The sequence below is a fragment of the Diadema setosum genome, chromosome 4 (assembly GCF_964275005.1).
Source record: "Diadema setosum chromosome 4, eeDiaSeto1, whole genome shotgun sequence".
NCBI classification, from domain to species: Eukaryota; Metazoa; Echinodermata; class Echinoidea; order Diadematoida; family Diadematidae; genus Diadema; species Diadema setosum.
This window is the reverse complement of record NC_092688.1, coordinates 37,408,778-37,430,384: the sequence shown is the minus strand read 5'-3', so window position 1 is coordinate 37,430,384 and position 21,607 is coordinate 37,408,778. Positions and strand designations below refer to the sequence as shown.

General features: G+C 38.5%; 1 protein-coding gene across 1 annotated transcript in view; it reads left to right on the top strand.

Moving 5' to 3' along the window:
• Positions 1 to 14,442: 14,442 nt before the first annotated feature.
• LOC140227838 (uncharacterized) overlaps positions 14,443 to 21,607 on the top strand; it is a 54,106-nt gene continuing 46,941 nt past the window's right edge. The window contains exons 1-6 of the mRNA XM_072308232.1: positions 14,443 to 14,515; positions 15,857 to 16,168; positions 17,316 to 17,657; positions 18,439 to 18,594; positions 19,008 to 19,082; positions 19,520 to 21,087. Of these exons, the coding sequence (XP_072164333.1) occupies positions 14,443 to 14,515; positions 15,857 to 16,168; positions 17,316 to 17,657; positions 18,439 to 18,594; positions 19,008 to 19,082; positions 19,520 to 21,087 (2,526 nt within the window). The remainder of the gene's footprint in view (positions 14,516 to 15,856; positions 16,169 to 17,315; positions 17,658 to 18,438; positions 18,595 to 19,007; positions 19,083 to 19,519; positions 21,088 to 21,607) is intronic.

The window sequence follows — 21,607 nt, the reverse complement described above, 5'->3', positions numbered from 1 at the left end:
TCTAGTGTCTTGCAACGTGACTCTTCATTATCACTCTGTAGCTTATAGGATATTGTCGCTTTTTGTCTACTTCCGCAATCATTAATTTTGTAATCAGTTAACCTACTTATATGTACTTACACTCACTATGTATTATTGAAGGAAATTGACAACGTTTTGGAGGGTCATAGGGATGGTTTCCGTGGTGATGAGCTGCCAGTCTTACTGCTTTGCGATTAGACTTGCTCTTGAGTTGGTTGACACTAACTATAATATTAAAAACTGTGACTTGAACTCGAATCGAATCGAATCAGCCCGACCATTGTTATCTACATGGTTCACGATTCACGGAACACTCCGGCATTGTGCAGTCTGCTCGAGCAGTGGAATTGGGGTTATACACACCCTCATCGAGAAATGATATTGAGCTGGCACCTTTCTCGCTTCATGAATTTAAGTTTCGGGCCTTGGCCGATTAATGAAATTAGGTTTGCACCCTGCTTGGAAAATGAAGTTGGGTTTGAGCCTTTATCGAATATGTAGATAATATCTAATCGTGAAATTTAATGCTAATACCCGTCAATCATATAAAAAAAAAGAATAGAATACACAATCTTAATCTCAGTGTTGCACTTATGGTTCACCATTCCGATCACATACAGTACTATATTCTACATTATGCGTCGTTGAATAAGCTTTGAATAACTTGTTCGAGAACGCCTGGGACGTCCACGTTTCTGGAATTTACCGTTGGTGCGATGGTAATACATGTAGTAAGTTTGTCTATTTTGTATAGTTTTGTTGTTTAAAATGTAGAGGAAATAAAAGTTCGTGTAGACATTTTATGTACGTGTGTATGTCTGTTATATAATGGGATTTGTATGATTTTCATGACAGCCTGTAAACTTTTATCACATGCAAAATTTACATTGTCCCTTATTTTGTCGCTACAATCTTATTTCCCGACGTAGCGTTATCTCTCTTCAATGTATTTCCGAAATTCCTTCATTTTCATTTTCTTCTGCATATCCAAAAGCACATTGCACAACTACTTCCTGATTAACATTAGCCTGTACATTTTTATCACATGCAAAATTTACAATGTCCCTTATTTTGTTGCTACAACCGTATTCCCGAATGCATAGCGTTGTCTCCCTTCAATGAATTTCCGAAATTCCTTGATTTTCCGTTTCTTCTACATATTCAAAAGCATATAGACTGCACAACTACTTCCCGATAAACATTTGCAGGTCACTGTTTCCATACCTACCCCTCCCCCTCCCCCGCTCTCCCTCCCTCATAAAATTGTTTCCACGTAAATACGCCATGCCTTTAATTTGACCAATAGCAAGCTATGTTAGATATTAATCTTTTGTCAAAATCGAAGTTGCGCCATATTACTAGAGCAGAATTTATCTAGTTATTGTTGCTTTTTATGAGATGCAAGACAATACCAAAAAGCTATCCATGAGTTATGAGAATGGTCGTGTGATAAATATTGTCAATTACTGTATTATACTTCCGATCCGAAAAGGCAGTAACAATCTTGTTGACCGAATGATTCCAAAAGGGACATGTGCCCTCTCGTGTTGACGATAGGAACACTGAAGAGTGGCAGGAAAACATAACAATTCTGCAACAAATTTTTGGCCTTATGGGTACGTACCAAAAATAAAGAAAGCTAGCAAAAAAAAAAGTGCATAGGACTGTGTGATTCATGCAAAGATGTTCCTATTATAGAATTGGTCGGTGTTTACAGTATTTTGATAAATTTTGATCGTGTGATCATTTACTAAAGCCCCTTTTACACTTTCACGGATTACTACACGGATGACCACGGATCGTCATCCGTGGTGATCCGGCATGCAAAATATCGATTTTCCTCTCAATGCTGGTGTGAATACGATGCCAACTGGATGTCTACACGGACAAGTACTGATGCTACAAGGACAAGTACGGTGCCTACACGGACAGACAAGGAACGAACGCGGACCACAGCGGAAACGATACGGAGCTAACACGGCCATATCAAGGAAGAGCACGGATGCAACTTGGTCCCTTCGCGGTCTTTACACGGATATCTAAAAAATGTTGACAGATAACATTTACTTTTGCTTTTGATACTTTATCATTCTCAGGCAACATGCCTCCAGCGCTAATAACAAGCACATCAGAAAATCTACAGCAGCCATGCCTCGGCTTGTCGACGTCAGGCAAATCTCTTTGTTGCAAACTCTCATTTTGCGGGAACATCATCACATAAACAAAGCAAAGCAAAGCAAAACAAAACAAAACAAAACAAATCAAAATGCACACATATACACACAAAAAAAAAAGGTCAAGGAAATGTGTGGGTCACTGAAGGTTTTCGTGCGACCATTATACGAACAGAGTATGAGGGGTTGCTGGCTGTACTGATGGGAGAAGATGTGAGCAAATTTAATGGACTTCATGAGCTTGTATTTACAAAATACACGAATTTTTCATCCCGGATGGAGCCGATGCTAGTACGGACGTCCCGATGTCTTCACGGATTGTCCCGGAATGAGTACGGAGGCAACACGGAATAGCCGGTGCCTGCAAGGAAGGAATACGGAAGCAACACGGAGTAGACGGTGCCAACAAGGAAGAGTTCGTATTGATTTTCGTCCATGATGTCCGGGATGAAAAATTAAGCAAGCTTAATTTTTTCCGCGGACATACCGGATGATCAAGGATAATGCCGGATGACTTCACGGAGTCAACACGGTCATGCCGGAAACAGTACGGATGATCCCGGATCGACGATCCGTGGTCATCCGTGATGCGATCCGTGAAAGTGTAAAAGGGGCTTTATCAGAATTGAAGATAACTATGGGGAAATCAAAATGATACCAAAAAAAAAATCGAAGTCAAGTTTTGATAAAGTGGACTCGGGCCATGGTACAAAAAAAAAAAAAAAATGTGGAAAGGCATTACTCTGTTAGATAATCCATAAAATATTTCATGATTATGTCTACTTCTTTCTCTTTTTCTTTTGAATTTGTATTGATTAGTATATTCTTTCTCTATTCATCTATTTTGTCTGAATTCAATCATTCAGTAACTTACCTACCTTTCTGTGTATTTATTCATTTGTCTACCTAATATCTATCTATCTGTTCTTTCATTCATTCATGTCCTGAAAAACAGACCTGTAAAACATTTGTGTTATCAAAAGATAACATTGTGTTACCTGCATGTTATGATATACAGCTGTACTATCATAACTCACATAATGTACGTGAAGCATCTACTGTTAAAACTGTGATTTTTCTTCTTTTTCTTCTTTCTGGTTCATCAGAATTCACTTTTGCTTTTGAAGCCATCTTGAGCATGGTACAACATCATTTCAGTTATCAATCAAAAGAAAAGAAAGGAAATGTAATTTAAGGGGGAAATTTATTGCATGAATTTTGCTCACTGTTGTTTTGCTTTGTTCTTGTTTCGTTTGTGTTTTGTTTTTCATTGCTTTACAGGGACAAGCTTACCTTCAGATAGGGCAGAGTGGGAAAAAGTGGGACAAAAATTGTGATTTCATGAATTTCCTCCTATAACTTTTCTGATATCAGAATGGGGCTCTCATGCCTCCGATCCAAATACTACTGATGCTAGGCCACATGATGGCTTGTTACTTCATAAAATATTCCTAAGAGTCTCATATTTATGCTATTATTGATTTTTTTTTTAAAGGCTTCTGATTGGAGTAAAATGGGACACCCTATGGGAGAAATGGGACAGTGGTCGGGGTGAAGTGGGACAAACAGTAGGCTAGACGATTATTACAAGCACTATCATAAAATGTGTGTGTGCGTGTGTGTATGTGTGTGTGCGTGTGTGCGTAGGCCCTATGTGTGTGTTTGAATATTCATACATGAAGAGTTTCATTGCAAAACATGAAATAATATCCATTATGGTCCATCAGAGACAGTTCCATTTAAAGCATCCAGGTTTTAAAGAAAATGATGACAAAATCTGTAATATTTTCTCATAACTTTGAATGCAGGAAGAAGTGGGAGGGTGATTCTGTCCCAGTTCACCAGTCCTCAGCACCCCAAAAAACTTAAAATGGCGGCCAACATCACAATTTTATCCAATTTTTTGCAAACGGATTCGAAAGTCATAATAGTGGGGGGCGCAAGGGATTTTTGGTTCAATTTTTTCCAAAAGCACCAACATTTGGCACACATGTAGCCCAAACCATACTATTTCGATTTTTGATGGGCGCCAAGAAGGGCGCCCTCTGGGGCGGCCATATTGGCAAAATCCAATATGGCCGCCATATAGGTTTAAAGGTCACCTGAATTTGAAAACATAAAAGGGTTACAATCAATTAAAAAGTCAGGTTAAGAGGTTTTCTGGGTCAAGGACTTCGAATCTGAAGTTGTTTTTGTGGTTGAAGTCAATTTTTTTCTTATAAGGTCACGTCAAGGTCATATCGGGGTCAAGCCAATGTATTCATAACAGTTTATTGAAAAAAATGGCTTGCCCATGGTCAATATTCCAGGAATGCCAGCCTGAGTAATAGAATTGCAGTTGTCGACGGCTGAAAAAAGGCGTATTTCTTGTGAAGGGCGCCCTCCAGGGCCGCATATTTGCAAAATCCAATATGGCTGCCACCTACGTTTAAGAGCCAGTATAACAATTAAAAACCTTTAAAGTGTTACAATAATTCGAAAAGTCAGCTCTAGCGGTTTTATGGGTCAAGGAATTCGATTCTGAAATTATTTTTATGGTCTGATGTCAACTTTTCCCTATAGGGTCTCCCTAAAGGTCATTTGGAGTCAAACCATTATATTCACAATAGGTGATTTAGAAAATGGCTTGCCTATAGTCAATATAGGAGGAATGCCAGCCCTGCTAATAGAATTGCAGTTGTTGAGGTCTGTGAGAGAGGGAGAGGTGGGCTTTCTCACGAGTAACATCAATATCAATTATCCGCTTTCGTGTTAAGATTTCAAACACTAGGTATACACTCATGAATTATAATAAGAACCCCTTTCTGAGAGTAATTAGGTTTAAGGGATCTTACTCAGATCCTTATTTCACAATTAAATTTGAAGACTTGGTAACCCTTCAATTTCATTTTTAATGATTACTTACGGTAATTTTTTTTTTCTGCATCATTTCAATTATGGCCTGTTATAATATGGCAACACAAGCTTTGAAGTAAGGTTCTGTCCAAAGCTATTGAATATCATAGTTCATGCCACAATCATTCCAATAATTATTTTTACATTACAGGCGCTGAGAAGAAATGTCCTCACCGACTGGTCATATTTGCGGAATTCAATATATTTGCATTTGCTTTGATGACAACCAAAAGAGCTAGTTAGAATTATGGGTAATGCCCTTTCAAAGAGTTTTCAAGATTTGGTTATTGGATTATTATTTCCATCTTCATCTGCAAGGAATGCAATAAAAACATACATATATGAGAAATAGATTCCTATTGCTACCTAATATATTAATAGTTTAGCAATAAGGGGAGGGGGCTACTTTCTATATTACCAGCGTTCTTGACGTTGCCACTAAAAAGAGAAGTGTTTTTATTTCTCTGTTGCAGTTCAGGGATCCTCAATCACAATAGATATTCATAATTCAGATTTAAATTCAGTGGAATAATAATTATGAAGATTACTCCTAATCTGGATGAAAAAAGAAAAACAAATTCTGTCGTGTTTAAGGGATTTTTAGTACATCAGGTAGGCATCAATTTGCTATTTTCGAACTTGTGTAAGAAAGTTCGACTCCAAAGTCCTTACAGGAAATTATATGTGCCTCCACAGCTAAATATGCCGTTCAGAGAACATGAAGGTTCTGGTGACGCCATGTAGGGAACAAGCATATTTCACAGGTGCCACAGTGACACCATTAACAGGGCACGGATTAGATATGCTATAGTACAACTTCATGACACCTTCTAGGGTCTATTGAGATTCGATCCAAAGTGCTTGGACGCAAATTGGTATGATATCACAAGACTTTATTAGTTGGTATCTCGTTGGTCTGAAGACTATAGGTTGCAACTCTACTCTCCGCAACATCTCTGCGACGCATTTGGAGACGAGCCCAATCTCCAGGAATTGCCGGAGAATCGAACATTTTCGAATTTTTGCAGAGACTATTTTCGTCTTCCAGCTTGTCTCCGAGACGTCTACGAGACGTCTCTGAGAAGTCTCCATTACTGTGGTCATGTCGTGGGGACTAAATTTGTCTGCAACATCTTCGAGATGTCCCCGCATATTGTGGAGGCCGTAATAACGTAATGGCGACGAGATGGAGAAGTCGCTGAGAAAAGACGTCTCTGATAAGTCCCTGCGACTGCAAAAGCCGTGCCAACATCCCCGTGACTTCCAAGCAAATAAGTTGTCCCTTTGTTTGAAGACGTCTTGGACATCGCCCTGTAAATCGGTTTAGTTGTGATAGCGAAAATAATTTCTTCGAGACGCTGGCATTGCGACAATGTATCCTCCCGTCAGATAGGCCCTCAATTCCCTCCCCCCATCCCCACTTTAAGTTTGCAGTAATATCAAACTACTGACCATGGCTCATCTGACAACTGCTCTACATTGTGCATTTTCACATTCATTCATTTATTCATTCATTTCATTTCATTTTTTTTTCCATTTCCATGTTTTCCACCTCCCAATGCATGACTTGAAACAGCTGTGGTGCAGAAGAATGAAATTTGGTACTGTAGCATTGCGGAGAGTGGCTGATAGTACTAGTAATTGCCATGTACCTGTGCCATCTTTCCTCCAACTCCACTCCCTGAAGTCAGGATCACATCATGACCCATGCTGTCATGATTCCAGTAGAAACTCACTTGCAGCAGCACTCATCTTCGAAATGTTGATATAGCGCCTCTTGAGCAGATAGGGTGGTTTCTGATGATCTGCTCCCACGTTATGACGAGATGATGCCTACCCTCGTTGACGCTGGCTGCCCCATAAACCTTGTTGCTCATCAGTCCTTGCTGGACATGAGCACGATTACTAAAGTAGTTAATGTGTCAGTGAGCTCTGGTTTCCTGACCCATACTACTTAGGCATTTTGCATTCCACATTAAAGCAAGTCTGAAGTAATGTCGCACCGTGTCAGTGCCTGGTGTTGTGCTGTGGAAGAGAGGTATGCTGTACAGGAATGACCACGACCCACCGGTAACTCCCTCAGATCAAAGGGATTAAAAAAAGCACACTACCGAAAATGTGATGTTATGCTCATCCGTGCGATTGTATACTGTTTTTTCAGAAAAGGCTTTCAGGAAACATGTCATCCTTTGTAAGGATATCTTTGCGTAGATCGCATCTAAGATGTTGGAAAGCTGAAGGGTTGTGAGATCACAATTCCTGTTGGATATTTCCGTCTCGAATCAGGTGCTCAGGATAAGTTGTCCGTCCAATTTATTCTTGGATATCTGTGCGCTGATAAATGAGGGCAGTTCTTCATTTTTCAATCGTAATTTTCAGGAAGACGCTACGCTCCTCCAATCATAACTTGAGATTTGAGTAGTGCCATCACCATCTCTTGTCAGAGGACTGCACAGTGTTGCTGCACAAAAATGTTAAGATTATTTTCTTCAGGATCAGTATTCCATACAACATCAATAAGTGTTCAGTTTCCCTAGTCATTTGCGCTTTCAGTAAAGAAACAGTTCCGTTTGATAAAAAAGATAAGAAAAAAAAAGATAAGAAAAAACCTTCAGCTGAATTGTCTTCACCTGCTCTGATAAGATACTGCCATTAAAGGACTTTAGTGATCGAATTTAGTTAACTGCCCTTAGAATACTGGTCTGACCTGGATTGAGGAGCCCCATTCCCTGGGAGCTTCGGCCATTGCTTCTTTCACTGAGGAAGCAGACGCTGTCTTGTCAAGAGAGTCTGTCTTGTCAATTTCAGCAGGAGGAGAATCATATCGCTTGCCAGCTGGAAACTTATGTAATTGACCATGAAAGGTGACGAGGTGGCTCAGTCGGTAGCGTATGGCTTGCGGTCTAAAGACTTGTGTTCCGGCGCAGGTTCGAATCCCACTTGTCTCAAGTCTAGCTGAGCAATGGTGTGTGTAGTAGAGGCACAATACTTTGCACCTCATCACTTGGATATAAAAAGTGGAAGTCCCTTGTGTGTAAGAATCACAAACCCAGACAGATGAAAAGATCCCGAATCGGCATTCCGTTATCGGAAAATTCAAGGTGCATAAATCGGTAAAGTGGTCCACCCCAAGTACATACAACTGACCAGCTAGATGTATACGGACTATCAAGCTATCTCGTCAGAAGGAAAACAGAAGACAAAATAAGATTAGGCGTGTTATTACCCTCTTTGCCATTGCACTCTGATTCGGCACCTTGGAATAGGATGGCGGCCGTATTTAAGCATGTATATTATAGACATATTTGTATATATATATATATATACATATATATATATATATGTATATATATATATATATATATATATATATATATATTGAAACAAAGAAAGGAAAAACTGACCAGAAACAATTGATAAGTAGTGAAAACTTTGAGCACAGAAAATGAGAAAAGAAAACGAAACCAATGGAAGCCCGTTTTCTGTGCTCAAAGATTTCAATATATATATATATATATAATATATATATATACATATATATATATATGTTTATTTATTTGTCATAATCATTATTGATATGTAGGGGGGATGGAACAGCTCTTGGCCCTAATTGACCATTGAAAGAGTATGGAAGAGGTGACAAATGGACAAATAGGGGTACCAGTGAATTGCAGTTGAATGCTCACAGACACCATTTCGAAAAATGCACAAAATGCCTGATTTGACCCTTATTTGACCTTGAAAGTGACCTTGAGAGGTGATAGTGACCTTGAATTGCAGAAATGATATTTAGAATCACATTCTCTAACCCCGTAAAATCTTCCACATGGGATTCATAACATTAATCAACCTTTTCAATTTGTAACTGCAGTTGACCTTTAACCCGGATGGCGGCCATATTGGATTTCACCAATATGGCGGCCCCAAGGCTTTTTAGTCTTGGCGCCCATCAAAAATCGAAAGAGTATGGTACAAGGGACCTATGAGCCAAATTTGGTGCTTTTGGAAGAATCTGAACCAAACCGCCCATTTTGAGCCCTTAGGCCCCCAACTATAAGGCTTACAGTCATATAACATGCTAAGTGCCTGCCAAAACAAGGGTTTTGGGGGTTGTTTTTTTTTTGTTTGTTTGTTTTGTTTTGTTTTTTTGTATTTGGGTTTTTTTTTTTTTTTTTTTTTACTCTGCCGACCTGATCATGCAAGATACTGGTTAGGCCCTATTCATAACCCATTGTCTCATTCTCCGTTTCAAAGAACTGCCAGATCACAGACGGCATGCGACATTTCGTACGCTGTCTGGCAACCCTCGATGAAGCGGGCTGCGGGCGGTAATTATTCAAGTCAGTCTTACGCGGTTTCGCTCGTCGCACCTTGAACACGACTCGGCAATGTCCCTTAGTTCAACATGCACGTAAAGGCCCGGTCCCACTGCACTTACGGATGCAAAGAGGATGTAAAGCGTACAAAAAATCTTGCCATCCGTTGGAAAACGCTACGAATCCGCTGTGTACCCATCGCATACGTGTTTCATCCGCTCTATCCATCGAGCATCCGTCCACTGTGATTTCATCCGCGCAAAAAGTTTTAAGCTGCTTAAAACTTTTAGAACGGATGAACTTTCCGCTGTGTACGATGTAAATCCGCGACATACGAGCAACAAACGTTGTATGTCCGTGCGGCATCCCTTAAACGTCCGCTGCATCCTCTCTGCATCCTCTGGGCATCCTCGCAACTCACATCCGCTGCAGCTAAAAAACGGAAAGAGGGAGGAAAGATATGGTACGTGGAACGTCTTTACATCGTTAAGAGCACGTTAATAGAAAGGATGTAAGCGTATGCATCTCGTATATAAAGCATTTCGAAAGCATCCCCTCTACATCCGCTCTGCATCCGCTCTGCTTCCACTCTGCATCCGCTTTTTCTGCTATGCGTCCGTTTCGCAATTATCTCCGGTAACCCCTTTGGAGCTGTCATCCCCTTCCATCCGCTTTCATCCGCTAGGCTTCCGATGAACATCCGTTTAACATCCCCGCTACATACTACCTACGTCCGTTCTATTTCCGTTCTGTTACCGCCAATTTTCGCCAATTTTGTCAATTTCTGGAGGGGATGAAAGCGGATGAAGCCATCCCCGAAATTTTGCTCGTCCGCTGTGTCCTTTCTGCATACGCTTTGTGTCCGTCGGCCAGTGGGACCGGGCCTTAAGGACACTAGATATGCTCCACTGGGTGTATATATATATATTTTTTTTTTTGTTAGGTTTTTCGAAGTGATTGTTTCTCTCCAGGCTCCAGCAGCAGCACTGTCAGCTGGAGAAAACTCCCGGGTCGGGGGAAACTTATCATTCTAGACAATACCAAAGTACTAGGAATCCATTATAAGTAAAAACAAATTTTACTTGGCCCAATACATATATCCGTTTGGTATATATCCGTCGGGAATATGTAGTTTGTTGAGGATTGAAAAGTGCTCAATGCTGTAAAGCAGAGGTCCGAGCTCATATCCAAATGCAGACACCGGAAAAGAAAAATCATCCATGCGTCAAACCGATCCACCGCGCCACATGAGCACAGAAACACACCACTTTGTCAGTCTGCCTGAAGATCGCGACAACGTGAAACCGCCGGTAGCAGACAAAGCACCAAAACACAGGTACGCCTATATATATATATATATATATATATATCAGTATATGAATATAAGAACGACCCAAGTCCATGAAAGACCATTTCGAGTAAACTAAAATAAAATAAAAAGCTTCATATCTTTTTTATTTGTCCAATAATAACTGTGATGGGAAGGCAACATTGTATATACAAATTAGAACATAATTATTATGACAATTAACATTTACATTAATTGTGGAGAGGCCATTTTGTGGGGTGGACTTGGGTCGTTCTTTGATTCATGGAGTTGGGCCGTTCTTTGATTCATATACATGATATTCTGCTATAGAGATGAGGGAAGGATGAGAGAGGGCGCTATAATATGAATGTAAGAATGACCCAAGTCCTTCATTCTTACATTAATACAAGATTTAACTCATTCATTTCAGGCACTTCCGGGGGTAATTAGGATTTGTCATTTATACACAAGATGAGTCCATGCATAAGCTACAATTTCCCATGTCAAACTGAATTTTGCCAAAAAATTGGACTTGCGTCGTTCTTATATTCAGGTCTTCATATTTGATATGTAATATGTATATCTATATATATATATATATATATATATATATATATATATATATATATATATATATATAATATCCATATTCCCATCATTTATATTCCATTTCCGCATTATGCAGAGCGATACATGTTACGTTTTGAAAGTGGAGGGGATGTCAAAATTGTCTGTAAACCAGAAAGAAAAAAGAAAAGAGAAACAAAAACAACAACAACAAATTCTTCATATTTTTGCTGCCACTTCCCTACGACCTACCACCATTTATTTTTTTTCGTGCCAAAAATAACGTGGGGGATGCAAACATTTGATCCCTGTAAAGTGTGTGTGTGGGGGGGGGGGCAGCCCTCCATCAAGCTCTTCCCCTTAACCCCCCCCCCCCCCACCCTTCCAAAAAAAAAAAAAAAAAAAAAAAAAAGGCTGCGTCGGTCCGGTTATAGGCTTGTAATCGCGATTGTGTGTATATTGTAATGGTGACCAGGCCGATCATCCGGTCATGGTAATTTGTCAGTGTTTATAAGAGACATGTTTACACATCATACATGCTAAGTGCTTATATATCAGACATACTTACAGTTACACAGCATACATTTATACATTGTAATTTCTAAGTGTTTACATGAGACATCTTACTCATCATACATGTTAACTCCCATGTGCTTATTAATGTAAAGTGGATTTTTTCCACTTCTGCATGGAATGAGATAAACGCATGACACTTAAATAATCACGTAAGTTCGAGATTTGTCGTCATCTCGGGAATTGTTTGGGGGGGGGGGGGAGACAATTAAATGACTTGTTTACCCCGGGCCCACATTTCTATGGGGGCGGGGCAAATGCCCCTTTACACCCCCCCCCCCCCCCGTAGGATCAACGCCCCGATCATCCCAGTGTATGCCCATGATGTATCCTGACTGAGTCATTTGTGTCATCATCGTTTGGTCAATGATTCAGAAAATGGGGGGGGGGGGGGGGTTCAATTATGATGGCAGTTTGTTTGTTTCCTTGCTTGTTTATATTTTTGTTTGTTTTCGTACGTAATTTCCAGAATATGATGGTCCCGAGTTTCGCGCGTCTTAACATGTGTACATGTAGGCTGGTACATACCACTACCAGCAACCCCCCCCCCCCCCCGATTTACGTCCATATTGTCAACAATAATGTCAAGAAATGTAAAGATTGATACACTTTCTAGTTTAAAACTGTCCTAAACTATGGTACAACTCAATACATCGACAGTGTTACTGAAAAATTTTGTGTTTGAACATTTAGTGATAATTTATTAGCCTTGACCAAATCAGTCGGACAAGAACATCAACATCATCATGAAAAAAAAAAAAAAAAACAGTCGTATCATCTGCAAATAATTGTATAAAGGAAATCACTTCAGAAACAAGAAACAGAAAAAAAAATCATTGATTATTTTGTTATGAATATTTTAACAACGGTCCTGAAAGACTAAAAGACACCAGACTTTACATCTCTTTCAACTGAATTATTGTCTTTGATTGTAAAAAAAAAAAAAAAAAAATGTTTTCTATTACCTAATTAACTCTCGAACCACTGCAAACCATTCCCACGTATTTCATAATGCGATATTTTGTTACGTAAAATTTCATGATTAATTGTATCGAAGGCCTTGGAATAGTTAAAAAAAAATACTAATTAGATGCGAGTAATTGTCAATTACACTAATAAACTACTTTGTGAACGAAAAAGTGAACTGCTTGAATAGTGCTATGATTTTCTGAGAAACTGAGAATTTGTAAACAATTATGCAGATTTAAAAAAATGTATATAATTCTAATCTAAATCATTTCTGCTAATACGTTAGACTCTTTCCCCATTTTTAAGTTCGATTAAGACAGAACTGAAATCCTTTCCGCTTGATTTTTTTTTTATTAAATGCTCCAAACCTGTGAACTATATGTAATAATATGGTATATCGTATTATGTAGTCACAATGTAGTAATGTATGTACCGTTCTATCTGTGTTTGTGTTATATTCTATTCTATTATCAGTCTCTGGTTGTGTGAAATTTTTGTGAACAGGGTCCCATGAAAGACTAGAAGTGACTATAATTGTCACTACTGATAATGGGCTACCCTCCGTATGTTTTTCTTTCCTTGACCTTTATGTATTGATTATGTTGATTTTATAGTATGAGAAAAAAACAAACAACAAACATACAAAAGAGACGATGGAGATAATAAAGAAATTGGACGATGATTAGATTAATAATTAGAATTAGTTTAGCCAGTTTCACTTTATCATGAAACATATACACCATTTGAAATTGATAAATTGAAAGTATGAGTCAACGGATCTGCAATAATGGATAAAACTCCTTTGAAAATTCCATTATCTACATAATCATAACCGTAACTTAACTTCTTTCTTTTTCACAGAGGAAATAATATCAATAATCCGGCAGCAGTTGAGCAGTTAACCACCTAACACGTTTAAGCCATTTGTCGTGATTGTCAGTACCATCTTGTATATAATGGGTCACACAGTGTCGTAAAACGAAGCGCAATATGATATTTTTTTTTTCACAAGAATCATTGGTATTACACTATTTTATTCAAGTAACAGAGGCCGTAAACAGCGCGAGTATAAAGCGGATTCATGAGAATTTCATTGTAGACATATACAATTTTGAACCTTCAACATTTCATTCATCACAACAATGTGTGCTGCAGTACCATGCCCTACATTGAGGACTGCACAAAATCCAATTCTAAAGGTAATATCACTAGTTTCGTTTCAGGTATGCCTTTGCGCGAGGGAAAAGAATGCGTACACATTTGTACTGCGTTGTATGAAGTTATTGTCATGCAAGTTATGAGCAGAAGGGTAAATCTATTCCACAATGAACTTGGACTATGTGTCCTGTGAACTGTGTCGACAATAATGCTCTATGTGATATAACGTGCGAATTGATAGCTAGCAAACGGCTGCGTCGCCATTATTTCCATGCGCCCACTCAACGAAAGAATTCCATTGGTCTCGGAAGGGTGCAAGGCATTGGGTGTGTGCGACTATCATATTTAAAAGATGTGATATTCATTTATCTAGATTACTTGACAGTCTTTCGGGACATACCTGGCAAAACGTGTATTCAACTTATTCCTGGTGAACTATCTCAGTCTTTGACTACATGTGATGGATAAAAGATACGACCTCGTTCTCTTATTAAGATTGGCCATTGCTTTGTTCTGTGGCCACGTTGGAGAAGGTAAGCCCAACTTTATTTTTCCGATCCTGCAGTCAGCATAGCGTTGTCAAGTCCCAGCCGAGTGATGCCAATAAATGCGTTCAAAACGACAAAACTACCAATAAATTACCGATTTTTATACCTGGAATTCCTGTGTACGAGGGAACTCTTTTTACTGGTCGTTATCTTCTTTGACACCATTTGAATATTGGTCTATAGTCAACACATGCCATTAGACAAAACCAAATTGTGTTTATCTCAGCTCAATGATCAAAAGTAGTATAAACATTGAGTGTGTTAACTTCGATTCTTTTCAATGGAAAAAAATTCACCCCTAGAGATGAGCTCAAAACCTTTTTCTTAATTCACATGTTCACTTCATTGGAACATCAGATTGCCTTTGATAAAAAAGAATTATTTGAAGCGTAGGCTGTATGAACGAATTGCCCCTGCCAATTCCAATATCCATGCCTGCTGGAAAGGACAATGTGTCCCTTAGTCCTGTTAGTGGAAAACAGAATGTTATGAAACACATCGTGAACAAGATGTGGAATCTCTTCACATTGTTAAATTCCAAAGATTTTAACATTGTGAACACATTGGGAATCACCAGGTTTAAGAATATCACTATATGTATACACTCTATGAAAAAGTACACCATAGTGTGAAAACAATTGACTATGTGAACATAATAGTATATTGTGAACACACTGTGGAATACTGTGCTCTTCCCAGCAGGGACATTAAAAAGCTATTTCTTTATTTCTTTCTTTCTTTTACTGGTCAGCACTCATTGTGTTGCTTCAAAGGAGAATCATGACGTCACTGATTTTCGTTGGGGCTACATGCCAATTACATTTTGTGCTCACGTACATTTTGCAAGCAATATAGATATATCACTCATTAAGGTTATTGTTGGTTCATTTCAATTGTGCAAGTGCAACATCCGTGTTTGTGATATAAATAAAATCCGTTCTACTGTGATGAACTTCGAAATATGGAGAAAAGTTTATAATAGAGTTTAAACTGGTGGTTGTTAAGTTAACATCACAAGTATTCGATTGCCAGTTATCTTGGATAAAAGTTATGCTGGACCGTCAATCTTAGACTAAACGTATCCAAAGCCTCGACCCACAAAATTCGTATGTGGAAGAACAATGCTACAACTCTTAATGAAAGCGTAACAAATAAATAGGGTATTCCACTGGTTATTCTAGAGAAAGGAAAGCACCAAGATCGGTACTTGCATGATTGCATCATAATCTTGAGGAGGTAACTCTGGGAAGACAATTTAGTGTATGTAGCTTGGTAACTCTTGCATGCAGGACATGAACCTACTTTGCTAATATTTTCATGTTGTAGCTTCAGTAGTAGGCACTGCCCCCAACGTTCAAGGATGGAAAGGAGAAGACATCCGATTGCTGTGTGACATCCAGGAGGAGCCTCTCGCTGTGGTCTGGGTCAAGGGGAGTATCTTAGATCCGGGAGAGAGGACGATCAAGGCTAATTTGTTTGATGGAAGGATACTGGACAGAGAGGAACGGTTCGACATCGACAAGAACTTTAGCCTCGTCATCAGAGACTTGGAGGTGGAAGATGAGGGTCTTTACTATTGTCAGGTGCTGCTGAAGAATACCCAAAGTTTTGAAAATACCACGGTCATCACAATTAGTTGTAAGTAAGGTTTCTTTTTCACCATGTCATATTAGTGGGGGACGATCCTTATAGACTGGACAAGATGAAAGTCCTCTCATTGATTTAGTTTAAATAGACAAAAACAAATATTTCGTACACACGCAAGGTAAATGAATCCAAGAGCGATAAAATAATGCCTTGTCAACATTATTCAAATCATCTGTCATTAACGGGGTCACAGGTAACTTATGATACAAGCAGTACAGCCACTTTCTATTGTAGCCGTGATTTTGGATAACTGAGACTTGATAGGTTTCTCATTAGCAACGGAACTGCCAAGGCAAATTTCTGACAGTTTCAACATTTGACACGACATTCACGGGAATCACGGCCTGTTACGTGTGTCCGTCCCGTCCCATCGTGTTGTCACGCATCCATCACATTTTGTCTCCGGTGGCAAGAAACCCGACTGTCGTCGGTGGGCACCGGGAACATGGTGTACTGTACTGTACAGGCATTAATAGTCAGTTATAATGTTTTAGTAAAGATATGCTCGATTTTTCCTCCTTAAGCAGCGATTTATAGAAATGTGTTAAAAAGCAGCAACAATATTTGGAAGGAACATTCGGAGGCATTTTCAGCATGTTTTTTACATTGTTTCATTCAGATATGATTGTTACTTTCGGTACATTCAGGAGTTCCAATGGAAATTACCAATATTCGAGCATTCCAGTGACCTCTAAATAAGCAGGAATTCAAATAAATTTGATTGCGTAACTTGAAATCCTTACATTGAGCCACTTAATATTGATATTTTGATAACGTGTGATTGAAAATATGTAATTAAAAAGGTAATGCGTTTTTCGCCTAACTTATCAAAAATATTTTCTTGGTATTTAGAATTAATTATCCTTGTTACTCTTTTATTTCTACCTTAATTATATGATATCTTTCTCTTTATCACTTTACCGATTTTCTAAGAGTGAACATTCTTAGGTTCTAGTTTCATTTTTGTAATTAAGCAAATCGCGTGGGAAAAATAGAAAAAGGTTTTGTTTTCCATGAAAAAAAAAATTGAAACTGCAAAAATATTTTTAGATATTTGGTAATGCTGAATGAAGTCTGGGTTGGAATACAAAATATAATGATATGTCAATTCAAAATATTTTTTGTTTTATTTCTGTAGCAATGGCAACCGGACATACAATCGAGGAATGCGTTGATAAGAGTCAATCTCGTCAAAGCCGATTCACATACCAATATCCCTCCAACACCCCTTCTTTTAATCTTACGTGTGTCGTGAGTGGATTCAAATCTAACGTTTCCATGTTATGGACGGAGGAATCGGGAAAGAGACTGGATTCCGTGGTTTCACAACAGAACACACTTTCTGACGGCACATACGAGAGGTTCGAGACAATCACTGTTTCAGCTAAACGTGGGACAGAGCAAACCTTCATGTGCATGGCTACCGGTGACTCGCTGAATGGAACGTCGACGGTAGAAATCACCGTTCTGCCTCCAACAGGTTTTGTGAAATGTTGTCAATTCTATGTTTCTAAATAGTCCCTGGTATACAAGTGATATTTCAAACAAATGTTTTGATCGAGATTGGTCACGGAGAAGTACAATTTGTTTATTCATATTTTGAGCAAAGTAACACTCCCCCCCCCCCCCCAAAAAAAAAAAAAAAAAAAAGATGCCCATTTTGATAGTCTCCAATTAACTAGTGAAAAAAGAAAGAATGTTAACCCATTTCAATTAATAAAAAAAAAGGAGAAAAAAAAAAAACACCTTATGACAATAACACGTCACAAGTACGACACCAACGCTCAGTTATACAGCCCACGAGTCATAGTACAGTCCGTGATATCGATACTTCTAGGCAAGTTAGGTCAATGAGTTTAGGTATTAAAAACGGCCCAACAGTCCACCACTCGCTTTGCTGAATACGTGCAGTGTCTGTCTCATGTTTGTTTTTGTTTTTATTTTTTTTTAGGAATAGTACCCGTTAGACTTGTAGGTCTTGTTTGCATAGTGGCGGACTCATGGACCCTTTTTTGCCTAACTAGCTGACAGACCGTATGACTCGTGAATGAACCATATATAACTCATGGCCCGGTTTTTTGTTTTTTGTTTTTTGTTTTTTGTTTTTTGGGGTTTTGGTTTTTTTTTTTTTACGTGCCGAGTTAGTTGGCCGTATGGCTCTTGGCTGTCGATCTCGTAGGATGACTCAATCAATACGAAGATATTAACGTTTATTTATATTCTTATGTAATATCTTGATAATGGAGTAATAAGTGAACGAGTGTTTCATTTGTGTCTTTATCAAATTTCAGGGAAACATAATAATTTGGGTCTCATCATCGGACTCACAATTGTTGTGCCTTTTGCCATAGTCATCCTATTTCTCCTTGTTGGAAAGTATCTTCAAATCAAACGTCCGGACTACCTACCGCGAAAAGGTATCTGTCTATTTTCTGTAAGGTTTTATATTTGTATTCATTTTTGAATGTGTGTGTGTGTTTATGTTTGCGTGTGTGTCTTTGTTTTTCCATTTTTCATCATTCTGATACAAAAATAGCATAAGTACAGACGACCGAATATCCCGTGTACACAGAACTTGCGAATCTATTACCAAGGATGATGTCATTAATCAATGTCAAATAAAAAGAAATATTCATAAAGGGAAAGATACATGAAACAGATTGTCATTTTACAAATGTATTCTTGACATGATGGTGGCCTGAAAATGTGGGCATGAAAAGAGGAAAAACGAGAAAAAAAAAAGTGTGGAAAATATTGCACCCAGAATATAATCTTATATGAAAACGATGATTGATAGTGATACTCTGTTGTTTTTAATGATATATTTCAGGATGTGGCTGGAACCCCTGCTGGCGAAGGCCAAACATTCCAGAAATATTTCACGAGGAAGAAGAATTAATGCTGGGTAAGAAAATATATGTAGATAACCACAGTCTTATTGGTTAGTAGTGCATAATTACATTATGCATAGTGACTTTTTATTTTCAAGATTACATCTCATCCTTTCTAACCACATCCGTCACTTCGTTTTACAATGATACAGTTGTATATGTAATGCATTTAGTACAAAGAAATAATTATATGATTTCGTAAATCTTTGTATAGGACTGAGTGCCTTGTAATGATATCCTCTATCAGCAATTATTGTTTACACTTTTGGATCAATCGTTTCATTATATTCCAGGCTCTATTTTTTTCTCTCTCTCTCCCACTCTCTCCCTCTCTGTCTATCTGTGTATGCATAATAGACTCTTTTTGTGTGTGCGGGTATTTATGTACATTCATAATAGTAATGATTTATGTGTCTTTACTTGTTCTATCTTTTTTGGTTTCTCTTCTAAGAACCATCATCGCTTACTAAGGAACAAGTACAGCAATGCAAGGAAGAGCTGAAGGCGTATTACCGTGTGTCACGACGTAAGGTCACGGTGGATCCACTCAACTTTATGGAGCGTGTTGAACTGGATGAAATTTATACGAATATAAGTATCGTAGACCGAAACAGCAAGCGTAAGACAACAGTAACATACGACGATCTTCTGACCAACGATGAAAATGGAAATCTTTCAAAGCGGCTTCTGATCCAGGGTGAGGGAGGTGTTGGGAAAACAACACTTTGTGCTAAGATTGCCTGGGACTGGTGCCAGGGACGGATTCTTCAGGATCTGGACATGGTGCTCCTAATACCTCTTCGAGATGTAACCAACAAAAAAAGTATTGGTAGTATTGTAAAAACATATCTCGCTGATACAAATACAGCAACAATGAACCAAATACATGATTACATTACAAGAAATCAAAATAGAGTCCTCATTATATTTGATGGGTTCGATGAGTTTAACGGGAAATTAAGTGAAATTAACAGCAGTGAGGTCATTCGCATTTTGGGAATAGAGCAATATAAGTCATGCAAAGTAATCGTGACAACACGACCATGGAGAATAGATGAGCTCATGATGGACGAGACTATTGCTGACGCTTACACTATTCTTAGCGTCGATGGATTTAACAAGGAGAATTTATCAACTTACATAAGGAGGTACTTTCGCATTGCGAAGAAAGACAATCTCGCAGAAAGCTTGATCAGTTTTATGGAGGAAAATAATGTCATCCAGTCAAATATGGCTCCCTTTCCTATCTATTGTGCGATGCTTTGTCTGATGTGGAAAGACTTCAGTGAAGAGAGACGAACAGAATTGCAAAATTTGCAAACTTTGTCCATGATATTTTTTGAGATGATATCTTTTCTGAAAGAACATTACGCATCAAAGGTCTGTGCAAATTTACAGAATCAGAACATTGTTGAGAAGTTGAATGAAGCTGGAATGGCAATTCAAGAAATAGGCGAGATAGCGCTAAACAGTTTATTGGACAGACGTTTTTCCTTTCTTGAAGACAAATTCAGTAAGTGTTTGAAAGCCATGAAAACATGCTGCAGAGTGGGAGTTCTGACTATAGAAAGAGATGTCATCACAAGTGAGCGTCGGCGCGATGACAACATTTCATCCTTCGTTTCGTTTCCCCACAAGCTGTTTCAAGAATACATCGCAGGGGTATATATCGGATATTTATTCACCAATGATCGCACCAAGTACGACGAGTTAAAAAACAAACTTCTTAGTCGACCTACAGAGTTCCGCTACGTACTCTACTTCACCTCAGCTTCAGAGAAAGAGCTTGGCCTTGATATCGTCAAAGGCTTGATATTCTGTGTAACCCATAACTTCTCATCTTATTCACCATTTGACAAAGAGGGTGGTAAACGTGATTTCTGTGTTGACGTTGCGTTTGAATGTCATACTGAGGAGGCAGCAAGGGCTGTGGGAGAACGATGGGGCGAATACAGACTAGACCATTCACCAGAACACACAGTGTCAGGAGTGGTGTTCATGGTGCAAAAGAACCAAGTGGTGAGTGACGCAGCTTGAACATTGATTTGAAATATTTCAAAAAAATATTGTATAGAACAATAACAAGAGTCCGTGCTTATGTGTGCGTCTTTCCCTGTCAAAAATGCCTGTGTGAAATTGAGTGTATAATCTACAACCTAAATAATCAGCTTTACCCGAAGTTGTTCTTTAAGACTTGATCAGGTCGTATTGATTGGGTAAGTCGTTCAGAAATACAAAAATAATGTAAGAGTGTAATATCAACTTGTAACTTGTAATATATTGTCTTTTTCCCATGATACAGCTAATTTTATGATGACTTGGTGTGTCGTGTTTTCGCTTAATTCATGCACTTGTATCAGGTAATTAATCGGAACAATTCTTTAGGTAAATTGTAAATAGTTTTTTTTTTCTTTTGTGACATTATTTTAGAAAAAAAAACAACAACGCAATAGTTGAGTCACGCAATATATGCTCTTTATTGTTCTTATAGCAAAATAAATGGACTTTGTTCTGAGTTTCAAATCTCCAATCAACTGTG